Source organism: Tursiops truncatus, chromosome 19 (assembly GCF_011762595.2).
Source record: "Tursiops truncatus isolate mTurTru1 chromosome 19, mTurTru1.mat.Y, whole genome shotgun sequence".
Taxonomy (NCBI): domain Eukaryota; kingdom Metazoa; phylum Chordata; class Mammalia; order Artiodactyla; family Delphinidae; genus Tursiops; species Tursiops truncatus.
Window position 1 is genome coordinate 13,820,821 of NC_047052.1, and position 12,272 is coordinate 13,833,092.

A 12,272-nucleotide genomic window follows, 5' to 3' on the forward strand; every position below is an offset into this window, starting at 1 on the left:
AAGTAAAGCAACTATACTCCAATAAGAAAGAAAACAAACAAACAAACAAAACATTAACTCAAAATCTGACCCCTTGGGGTACCTGGCAAAAACAACTGCAACACTACTGTAGCACCACCCTGCAATCCAGGGTGAATGAGGCTGTCACAGAGAAAACGGTGTCAGTGGAAGATGATCCCAAGTCAAAAATTACATGTCATACAGGGAAAGCATTGATAATGAAAGAGAGTTAACAGTCACACAAATAGGAATAATGGCATCCCTAATAACTCAATTAGAATAACTTAAAAGAATCTACAAAATGATTAGTGATAAACGAAGAAATTAAAATCCCAGTGAAAGAGGTGAATAACAGGTGGAATTTTTGAAATGAAAAATATGATCACTGAAATTAGGAATGCAGAATACGGTTAGGAATGCAGAGTAGGGTTAGGAATGCAGAGTATAAACAGTAGATCATACTCAGCTGAAAAGAAAATTAGTTAACTGAAAGAGCTGAGGTAATTATCTTGAATGCAGTTTAGAGAGATAAAGAGTAAAGAGATACACATGTGACATATAGGTTTAGAAACATGGACAGAATGAGAAGGTCCAACATATGTCTAAAAGTTGCTTTAGCAGAAAGGACTGGAGAAAATAGGGGAGAAGCAATACTTGAAGATATAATAAATGAAAGACATATCCTCAGAGTGAAGGAGTGAACCCACAGCCAAAGAAAAAGATATACTTGTGATTACTATGAAATGTATAGAACTGAACCACAAGAAAAACACAATATACCAAACCTTGTGAAAGATAGCTAATATGGTACTTCGAAAGATACAATATTAATACCAAAGAAGAATTCAAAGTAAAAAGCATTAAAAGGGAAGAAAGTGGCAATTTAAAATAGATAAAATATACAGTGCAGGATGAACACTTAATAGTCATTAAATCTTGTGTGTCAAATAAGACAGAAATGAAAATGGATAAAACAAAAATTTATATATTTTTTATATACCATTTTTAGTCTTTTATATACCAAAACCCTTTATAAACCATTCTTAGTCTTAGAAAACTTTTTATATACCATTCTTAGTCTTAGAATAATTAAACAGAAAAAGGGATACAAGATTTGGATAATATAATTTAATAGAGGTTAATTTAATAAAGATTCATCATAATCTGCATTCTACAGTCCAGACAACATTGTTTCCAAACATTCACTGGTATTAAAAAATCATTTTAGACCACTAAAATATATTAACAAACTAATAAAAGTAGGAATTCAGAAGGTCATATTACCTGGCCATGATATGAAAAATTCAGTATTAACTTCACATTAACAAGAGTTTCAATAACAAAAAGAAAAAGTTGAGTCATTTGGAAATTTGAAAAAGAGAAAAATATACTTTAAAATTACACTTGTAGATAAAACTACAATTCTAGACAACTTAGAAAATAATTAAAATTATAATGGTTGATATTAAAATGTATGAAATATGCAAAGTTAACTTCCTTTTTTCAATCTATAATTTTCTTTAAAATTATGAGATGGAGCTAAAGGTGTACTGAGGCAAATGTGTACTCACATTTTTCCATTATTAATTAAGAAAGAAAGAAAAGTAGGCATTCAACTTAGGAAGAACATAAAAGTAAAATTCAAAAGAATATCTAAGACAAATTGGAAAAAGAAGAATTAAAAGGGAGTTGACTTAATAGACATTAACATGTATTTTAAAGCTATAACACTTAAAATAGTATATTATGGATGTAGGTACTGGCAAACAGATCAATAAAGAACAGAGAAACTAGCAATAGACCCAAATATACATGATAATTTAGGGGAGGAATAGACTCTATCATCCAAGATGACAGCACTTTTATCTTTGGATTGTAAGATGATGAACAATTATAATTTCATTCTTTATCCTTTTTCATATCTTTCAATTTTTCTATAACAATTATGTATTATTTTCATGATGAGATGAACTCGACAAAAATTCCTTAAAACTGTTAGATTAACATAATATGTGCAAGGAACCATCTCTTCCATTTGCTACTTAAACCAATACGGCTCACTGCAGTCTACTGGTGTTTTCACTACTGCCAACAAAAAGCTGCTTTTATTTGTTGTAGTCAGAGTAGAGCAGGCCCTCGGCTTCAAGGAATTACAAGGGAAGTGTGAGGACATAAGTGGAAATAAACTATTCTTATAATCATGAAAAAAAAAATCCATGGGATTGTATATCTTGTTCATTGTTTAACCCCTGGTGCCTGAACAGTGCCTGGCTAATGGAGGACACAATAAATAGTTGTTTAATGAATGAAGGAAGGGCTTGGATATATTTATTTTTCTTGTCTCTGAGAGCTTGTTAGTTTTAATTAAAAAAAAAAATCACACCCATAATCCTGGCAGTGAATGTTTAGCACAATCTCAGCTCCTGGGGTGTGGCTTGCAGGTTTGGGTTTGGGCCCCTCCTACCATCATCAGGTGGCCGTCATGGGTTGGGGGGGGGGGATGGACTACTTACTGAGAGAGGCTGGATGAGTGGCACTCCAGGCAGAAGGTTGTCTGGCGGAGACTGGGGGTCAGTCAGAACGCTGAACTCAAAGCCAACTTTCCCAGTGTTCTTGAGTGTGATTTCACTCTCTGTGACATGGTCGAACAGCTTGAGAGGAGAAGGAGAAGAGTGACTCCTCTGTCACCCACCCTCTGGGATGCTGCTGTCATCCTGACAAAGGCAGGGAGACAAGCATGCCTCACAGACACGGATTTCGTCTTCCATGAGGTAGATGCTGGCCAATCCACATTTCAGTATCACAACCAGGTGCCTACTGGGCGGGAGGAGCACTAGACCCTGCAGACTGGCTCTGTCTTAGGTCTTCTAACAACTAATTTAGTTTAGTACGGCTGTGGGGTGAGCATTTCACCTTCCTGAACCTCTGATTTCTTCCCCACAAAGAACTCATATTAGAGGATCTTAAAGTAAGCTTTTTTATATTACGCAGATTTGCTTTTTTAGATAAGATTTGAGTTCAGAATTTTCTAGAATGAATTTTTCTATTTTTATGGAGAGACAGGGGAGTAATAGGCCAGCCATATTCTTTTTCCTGAGATTTTGCTAACATAATTCAGAGGGTCCAATAACCACAAACTGAAGCCACTTCGGGGGCTCTTAGGACAAACTAGGGGAAGAACTAGTTGCTACAAAGGAAGCACTCTGAGCTGAGCCAAAACCAATTGCCCAGAAGACCCTGGAGATAAGGAGTGAAAGAAAAATCTATTTGGTCAAAGTAATGCACAAGGTGTCAATAGGTGTTAGGTGCATTTGATTTTAGGCACAATCTTTAACCTGTAAACATATACGTACACACACAATTCAGTAATAATACTGAATAATAAAAAAAAATTAATGCAGTGGCTATATAATGGGGGGTCTAATTCCCATTCATATTTGGTAGGAGATATGGTATCTGAGTACATAACACAAATTCTAACTGGGGAGAGAAGTTGTACAGACATGGAATTAACTGACAATTATTCCAAAGCAAGATTTAGAAAGTACATTATATTATGGCAAAGACTCTAAGTGCCAAGAGAATATAGGGTAAGAGGAAGATAACTGAGGGATGGAGTTGAGCTGGGTCTTACAGTATGTGTGACTTTGGAGTTGGCAGAGCGGAGGATGAGATAGATAATATAATAGGAAAAATGGAAGCAGAAAGGGCTGGGCTGCATTAGGGCCAGTGGGTAAACCAGCTTGGCCATAAATGAATGAGCAGTTTATAATGGGAAATTATGAGAAACAAAGTTTAATATGTAAGGAGCATCAGTTAATAGAGGGGCTTAGGATACCCTTACTCAGGTGGAGGAACCTGGCTCTGATCCACAGTGACTCATGATTGAAGGCCTTCTCTGACTCAGGCACAGTACTGACCAGACACTTTACTTAGGTAACCATAACCACCTGGTGAAATAGGAATTGCTACCCCAATCCCGTTTTAGAGATGAGGGATACTGAGACTTGGAGAGGTTAGGTTATGTGCCCAAGGTCATAGTCAGTAGGGAGTAAAAGTAGGATAACATCCCAGTTCTTCTGACTACAAAACAATACTCTTTTCTCTATGCAATCATTTTTGCTCTTTTCCCAAGGTAATTTTGGGAAAATCTACCTGGCAATGATATTTAGATCAGTTTTTGATAGAAGCCAGAAATGCACTGTAATCCCTTGCTTCCATGGGTCCGTGGACCAGCAGCATCAACATCACCTGGAAACTTGTCAGAAATGCAGACTCTCAGGCTCCACCCTGGACCTACTGAATCAGAATCTGCACTTGAACAAGATTCCCAGGTGATTCGTATGCACATCACAGCTTGAGAAGAACTGCTGTAATAATTTAGGCATGGCTTGAGATCCTGCAGTGTGATAATCGCACTGGTGATGGGAAGGGAAAACCAACTCAGAGGAATTATGCTTGATGAATTAGCAAACCCCGGGCCTGTAAGGATGTGGGGAGCTGGAGGACAGAATGCAGTGGAAAATTCCTTGGAGTTCGTAAACTCAAGGGACTGAGAAGGGAGTAGTCCTATTGAAAGAAACAAAGAGGGTGGAATGGGCTTTTGGACTGAGAATAAAGATGCAAATTTTAGTGTCTAACATGCAGAATTTGAGGAGACAATGAGAAAAGCAAGTGAAAATGTCTGGCAAATGGTTGGCAGTGGGGGGATGATCAGGCTTAGGAAGCAGCTTAGGGGTCAAGGATAGGGGTGATGGTGAGACTATGCTGACTGGGGTTCCAGGAGAGATGAGAGCACAAAGACTATGACCGACGTTTAAGGCAAACCCAGAAAATCTCCTCCCGATGGCTGGCAATACCTGTAATCCACAGTAAATGTCCTTGGTGTCAAAGGAATAGTGGACCAGGGAGGCCTCTCCCCTTAGTATTATCTCATAGGTGGGCCCTCCATCCACTTCACACAGAGCTTTAGCCTGTGCAATGATGTCACAGTGTCCATAGAAGGTGAATGATATCTGGTGGCTACTGTGTGGCCGCAGCACTCCATAGAGAGGCAAAATATCAAACACCTGCAGAGAAAGTCATTCCATATGAGAGTCTGCAAAGGGCAAGCTAAAGTTCAGCCAATTTACAGATTGACTCCTGACTTTACCTTGTTTGACTCCATGAAAGGTGACTAGCCTAGCACCCTGAAAATACATGATGATAAGGCAGTAACAGTGCTCGGGCAAATTTAAATTTCTAACTTGGGGCAGGGGTTCAGTAAGAAGAATTGTATCAGGTGACTCTAGGGCTCATGAGGTGTTACTTACTTCTTCTATCCCAATGGAAAACATTTCATCCCGTTTAAAGATCCATGGCGATTCCTGAAACTCCGCCTGACTCTGGTTTGTGTCTATTCTTTCTGTTTCAGCAGAGTTCATTTTTAATCCCTGGGAATTAGAAGTGTGAGGAAAAACTTGCAAACATTCATAATTTGTCATCAACGTGCTCCTCCCCCTAGCTGATAGAAAAATGAAGTATGTTGTATATATTTTTTAAATAGCACTTTTTTTTTCCTACGGAGATAACTGGGGAGGTGTCCAAGATGTATGTACAAGGATGTTTACTTCAGTGTTTTCTGTAATAGCAAAACTTTGGAAGTAAACTAAATACCTATCACTAGGGGATCACTTTACATGAAGTGTGTGTGGTACTGCTATCCATGGAGGAGGATGCAGTGTATATTTATAAACCAGGGATGATGTGCACAACATATTACTGAGTAAAAAGGCAGTTCCATTTATGTAATATTACACAGGCCTATGTACCACACCTGCAAGTGTGAGTGTGCATAAATTCACTCAGAGATCTGCATATGCAAATAGAGATATCTAGGAGGTTATTTGCTGAAATTTTTCTATGAATGGTGGGATTTTGAGAATTTTTGCTTTCATGTTTCTGTATTCTTGAATTTTCTATGACATCTTTCAAAATATATACAAAAAAAAAGAATTAACATTTAAAAGACAAGTGTTTTATATGCACACACATACTTATTTTAAAAAATGTGGAAAATACAGAAAGTTTCAAAGGAAGAAATACAAATCCATCATCAGATTATTCTGCAGATATAACTGTGTGTGTGTATAGTGTGAGTATATATGTATATATATTTGTATTCTGATTTTTTCAGTTAACATTATAGCATGAATGATACCTTCCCATATGACTAAATACTCTTTACAAGCATCATTTAAAATACTTTAAAAAACAGAACATGTAGTATTTTTTACTTAATATATCAGAGATTGCTCCAAATCAGTAAAGAGAGAACTTTTTCATTTTCTAAAATGGATTTCATAGTACTGCCTTGTGCAGATGCAATTTAGTTTATCTGACCAATCTCCTACTGGGGGAATTAAGTCGTTTCTAATTTTTCTTGCTTTTACCAACAAAGCTGCAGTGTACAAGGATAGTTACACGTCTTTATGTAAACGTAAAGGTGCATCTGGAGAATAATATTTTAGCAGAGGAATTGTGCATTTTAAATTTTGATACACCTGCCAGATTGCATGTCAGAGAGGCTACACCAATTCATACTCCTACCTACGAAGTGTGAAAATGCTTGCTTTCCCCGACTCTGCAATATTGAGACAAACCTTATTTAAAAGATTGCATATTATCATGGACATACAGTAATTTTCCTAATTTTTTGCTATTTCTAAACTGTTTTAACACACACCTTTGTACATACATCTTTGTATTTCTGATGATTTCCTTAGGTCATCATTCTAGAAGGAGAATTTAAGAGTATGAATTTGTAAACTCTCTCAATCTACTCTTTGTTTTTACTGTGGAAGACAGTTCTCCTTTTGTAGCCTCTATCTAGGGGCTGGGAAGAGCACAAGATCACCAAGGTTAGAGGTAAATGGCTTTTCCATTACAGAGAAAATCTATTTGCTGAGGTGTCTGGGTTCTCACTGAGGTGTTGGTTCTGTCGGTGTTTGGTTGGGAAGGAACCCGGATAAAGATGTGCAGCCCACCCACCCCAGGGAAAGGAAACCATACATCTGAGACCGCCATGATGGACACCTGTGCTTTTTTGGTCTCTCTTTCTTCAGATCCAACTTCTTCATCCACAAGGATAGTCCTGGGGAGTTTAATGAAATGTGGAGAATCACTCATTTGGCAAGCATCACAACACAGTTTTCAGCTGCATGATGGCCCTGTCTTCCTCTCCCTTCTACGGCACCCCAAAGAATAAGTGGGGTTCTCATTCAAGGGACACGTTTCTCAAGGGTCCGCTGGTCAGTGCTCTGTTACTACCTGCCCCCAAACATGCAGTCTAGGGCATCAAACTCGTCCATTTTCCATAGGCCCCAACCCTTCTTTTCCTGGGCTATCAAGCCCTTGTCTGACTTACAGAAAGTTCTCAGAAGCTCTGGCAGTTCTTCAGACAACTTGGGTGTGTCCCCAAGGCCGGAACATTTTATTGTGAGCATATAACACATGGCCAATTGTCATATCCTTTTCTGCTTTCTACCCTTGACCTGACCCTGGCTTGGCAGATGGAGAGGGCAACATGATCAGAAGGGCTCAGTCCCTCAGGACTCAGGAGGCTATGATTCCCTGAGAGCAGAGATGACTTTCAACTCTGTATCCCAGATGCCCCCTCCAGGGCCTAACACAGAGAAGGCACTCATTAAACTGCTGGAAGAATACATGAAAGACGAGTTTGAGAATGTAAGTCAGTGTAGAGAAAAGAATGCTATTTAAAGAAATCCATTCTGGCTTTGCCTTTGCACTTACTTAACAAAATCACTCAGATCCATCTCAGGGGACTCTATTGCTGGGACTGCTGCCAAGCTGACAGATGCCGAGGTTACTGGGATGGATTCCACCTGGGACAGGGGGGCACTGTAGGGCTTCCTTGGCCACATCACAAACCTACAGAGGCATGGGGATGGAGGGAAAGAGTCACATCAGCTGCTGCAAGTCAGTGCCAGGGTAGGCTCTTGGTTTCTAAGGCCAAACTCCAAATCCTAGACGAGGCCGGTTGAGAAGGGACTGCCCTACACCCTCTCTTGGATTTACCTTCTTCAAATCATAACTGAGGTTTCAGTTTTTCCAAAAGTTTGCTGACCACCCCCTCCCAGTCTGGGTCCAGTGTCTTTCCTCTGAGAACCCACGGCCACCGGGTTTCTCCTCTCACACTTGTTTTTCCCCTTCCTGCTAGACTGCGAGCCCCCTGAGGACTTGTATCTAATACGCTATCTAACACAGTGCCTGGCCTCCAGGGGGCACTCAGCATGGCTAGGAAAGAATGAGTCACCAGGGCTCCTGCTCCCAGATAACCAGAAAGCAGGATGAGGATGCAAGGCACTCACTCTCGGCGCCTGTTAGTGAGGGCTCAGCCTTTGTGGGACCCTGCCTCCCATCATGCTTGCTCTGGGTGCCTGGACTGCTCCACCCTGGTCCTGGCCCTGCGTTTGCTTTGCTGCCACTCCAATTCTCAGAGCAGAGGGCCGAGGGGGAAATTGGTGACTGCACCAGCTGGTGCTGAAGCCCTTATGTCCAGGTTTCACTGAATTGACGTCATAAAGGCCAAAGTGGTGGGGTCGCCCCCATTCTTCCCGTTTCCCCAGGGTGCATGTGGCTTTTTTAGGGACTCCTCCCCTCCCCCATCTTAGGCCCCCTTATATTAATTTCAACACAATTTCACTTTGATACATTCTTGCCCCAGATGCTCTCTACTTTTTCTCAGAGGCTCAGCAGAAATGTTACCTATTATATGAAGGTCCCACCACTCTCCCATCTTCCCATTTGAAGAACTTTTTCCTCCCTCTGAAGTTTCACAGCATTTCATGTGCACATCTTTTAGGATACTGTCCACTGTCTACCACGTACCTGAGTACCACTACCAGGCATTCGACTACCAGCTTCATGATTTCTGCCCTGTTGAGTATCATTTAATAAATCTATTTTATTGAGGTATAATTAACATACACTCATTTTAAGCATACAGTTTGATGAATTTTTGCAAATACATATATACCAGTGTAACCACTACCATATTAATATACAGAACACTTAAAAAGTTTATCATCAGGCTTCCCTGATGGCACACTGGTTAAGAGTCTATCTGACAATGCAGGGGACATGGGTTCGAGCCCTTGTCCAGGAAGATCCCACATGCCATGGAGCAACTAAACCTGAGCATGACAACTACTGAGCCTGCGCTCTAGAGCTCGCGAGCCAAAACTACTGAGCCCACGTGCCACAACTACCGAAGCCTGGGTTCCTGGAGCCCGTGCTCCGCAACAAGAGAAGCCACCATGATGAGAAGCCTGCGCACTGCAACGAAGAGTAGCCCCCACTCGCCACAACTAGAGAAAGTCCGCATGCAGCAACAAAGACCTAACGCAGCCAAAAATAAATAAATAAAAAACATTAAAAACAAAGAGAAATGTATTTGAAAAAAAAAGTTTATCATCTTAAAAAGTTCCCTTGTAGCTGGAGGAATCAGACTCCCTGACTTCAGACTATACTACAAAGCTACAGTAATCAAGACAATATGGTACTGGCACAAAAACAGAAACAAAGATCAATGGAACAGGATAGAGAGCCCAGAGAGAAACCCATGCACCTATGGTCAACTAATCTATGACAAAGGAGGCAAGGATATACAATGGAGAAAAGACAGTCTCTTCAATAAGTGGTGCTGGGAAAACTGGACAACTACATGTATAAGAATGAAATTAGAACACTCCCTAACACCATACACAAAAATAAACTCAAAATGGATTAGAGACCTAAATGTTAGACTGGGCACTATAAAACTCTTAGAGGAAAACATAGGAAGAACACTCTTTGACATAAATCACAGCAAAATCTTTTTTGATCCACCTCCTAGAGTAATGGAAATAAAACCAAAAATTAACAAATAGGACCTAATGAAACTTCAAAGCTTTTTGCACAGCAAAGGAAACCATAAACAAGACGAAAAGACAGCCCTCAGAATGGGAGAAAATATTTGGAAATGGATCAACGGACAAAGGATTAATCTCCAAAATATATAAACAGCTCATGCAGCTCAATATTAAAAAAACAAACAACCCAATCCAAAAATGGGCAGAAGACCTAAATAGACATTTCTCCAAAGAAGGCATACAGATGGCCAAGAGGCACATGAAAAGCTGCTCAACATCACTAATTGTTAGAGAAATGCAAATCAAAACTACAATGAGGTATCACCTCACATCAGTTAGAATGGGCATCATCAGAAAATCTACAAACAACAATTGCTGGAGAAGGTGTGGAGAAAAGGGAACCCTCTTGCACTGTTGGTGGGAATGTAAATTGATACAGCCACTATGGAGAACAGTATGGAGGTTCCTTAAAAAACTAAAAATAGAATTACCGTATGATCCAGCAATCCCACTACTGGGCATATACCCAGAGAAAACTATAATTCAAAAAGACACATGCACCCCAATGTTCATTGCAGCACTATTTACAATAGCCAGGTCATGGAAGCAACCTGAATGCCCATCAACAGACGAATGGATAAAGAAGATGTGGTACATAGATACAATGGAATATTACTCAGCCATAAAAAGGAACAAAACTGGGTCATTTGTAGAGACGCGGATGCATCTAGAGTCTGTCATACAGAGTGAAGTAAGTCAGAAAGAGAAAAACAAATATTGTATATTAATGCATATATGTGGAATCTAGAAAAATGGTACAGATGAACTGGTGTGCAGGGCAGAAATAGAGACACAGATGTAGAGAACAAACGTATGGACACCAAGGGGGGAAAGCAGTGGGGGGTGGGCGTGGTGGTGTGATGAATTGGACTATTGGGATTGACATGTATACACTGATGTGTATAAAACTGATGACTAATAAGAACCTGCTGTATAAAAAATAAATTAAATTAAATTAAAAAAATAAAATAAACGCACACACACACACACAAGTTCCCTTGTGCCCCTACCAGTCAACTCCTCCCCCTCCCCCTCCCCTGGCTCCAGACAAACACTCATCTGCTTTCTATCACTATAGATTAAGCTATGCCTACAGTTTCATATAAGTGGAATCCTAAATATGTACTCTTTTGTGTCTGACTTCTTTTGCTCAGCATTTTTGAGAATCATCTATATTGTAGCAAGGAGCAGTAGCCTCTTCTCTTTTTTTTTTTTTAACACTGAGCAGTATTCCAGAGTATGGATGATGACTAGCGTGTTTAACCATATTCTTGTTGATGGACACCTTGGCTTTTTCCAGCTTTTAATAACATGAATAAAGTTGCTAAGAACAATTGTGTAGAAGTTTGTGTGGACATATGTTCTCATTCCTCTTAGGTAAATTCTGAGGAAGGGAAATGCTGGATTGTATAGTATTTGTACAACATTATAGGAAACTGCCAGTTTTCCAAAGTGGCTTTACACCAATTTACACTACCACCCACAGTGATGAGAGCTCCGGCTGGTCCACATCCTCACCCACACTTGGTATTCAGTCTTTTAAATTATAACTATTCAAATGATTATGTAGTGATAGCACATTGTGGTGTTAATCAGTAGGCTTATTTTAAAGGAAAATTTTATATCATTACTATAAGTTAAAAACCAATTTTATCTACCATATTTAGGAAAATCAGTATGATGGGAAAAATTAATGTTACTATTTTCTTGCCTGGTGAAGACTCTGCGCTGACTCCCGCTTGCTCTTTTTAAGAAGTGAGATCAGTTCAGATTCCCCTTGGGGAATCACTGGGCTACCACCATCTAAGAACTGTGAGCTCTTGGAGGGCAGGGTCCAAGGTATTCCCTCTTTACAGCTCACATAGGCCAGGGTCTTATACATAGGGCATGAGCTCAATATCTGAGCATCTGATTGAATGGATGGATGGATGGTTGAATGAGAACAGGTAAGCAGCATGCAGGGTAATTTGGCTATTCTGCACCTCCACCTCCACCCCATCCCCACCTGGGATGGCCTCAGAGAAGAGTAGAAAAGCTCTTTTCATCTTCTTGCACAAACTTCCATTTGTCTTCTTCCAGGTCAGGTGCCTCTAGTTCACATTATCTTAGGCTGAAATCACACCATTCTGGGCAGAGGACACAGGGGCTGGGTGCTGGGAAGCTCATTAAAGATTCCTGAACCTCATCCTTGGGTAAATTCTGATTTGGCAGGTCTCAAGTAGGGCCCAGGAGTTAGGTTTCTAACAGTCTTCCCAGGTAATTCTACTGTACAGCCAAATTTAGGACCCGCCATGGGTAGGA

General features: G+C 40.1%; 1 protein-coding gene across 1 annotated transcript in view; it reads right to left on the bottom strand.

Annotated features, from left to right (window-relative positions):
- The window catches only part of HYDIN (HYDIN axonemal central pair apparatus protein), a 433,086-nt gene that overhangs the window by 132,072 nt on the left and 288,742 nt on the right, over positions 1 to 12,272 (bottom strand). Inside the window, exons 25-29 of the mRNA XM_073796828.1 lie at positions 7,792 to 7,929; positions 7,051 to 7,132; positions 5,313 to 5,432; positions 4,860 to 5,069; positions 2,514 to 2,651 (exon numbers count right to left, since the gene is read on the bottom strand). Of these exons, the coding sequence (XP_073652929.1) occupies positions 2,514 to 2,651; positions 4,860 to 5,069; positions 5,313 to 5,432; positions 7,051 to 7,132; positions 7,792 to 7,929 (688 nt within the window). The remainder of the gene's footprint in view (positions 1 to 2,513; positions 2,652 to 4,859; positions 5,070 to 5,312; positions 5,433 to 7,050; positions 7,133 to 7,791; positions 7,930 to 12,272) is intronic.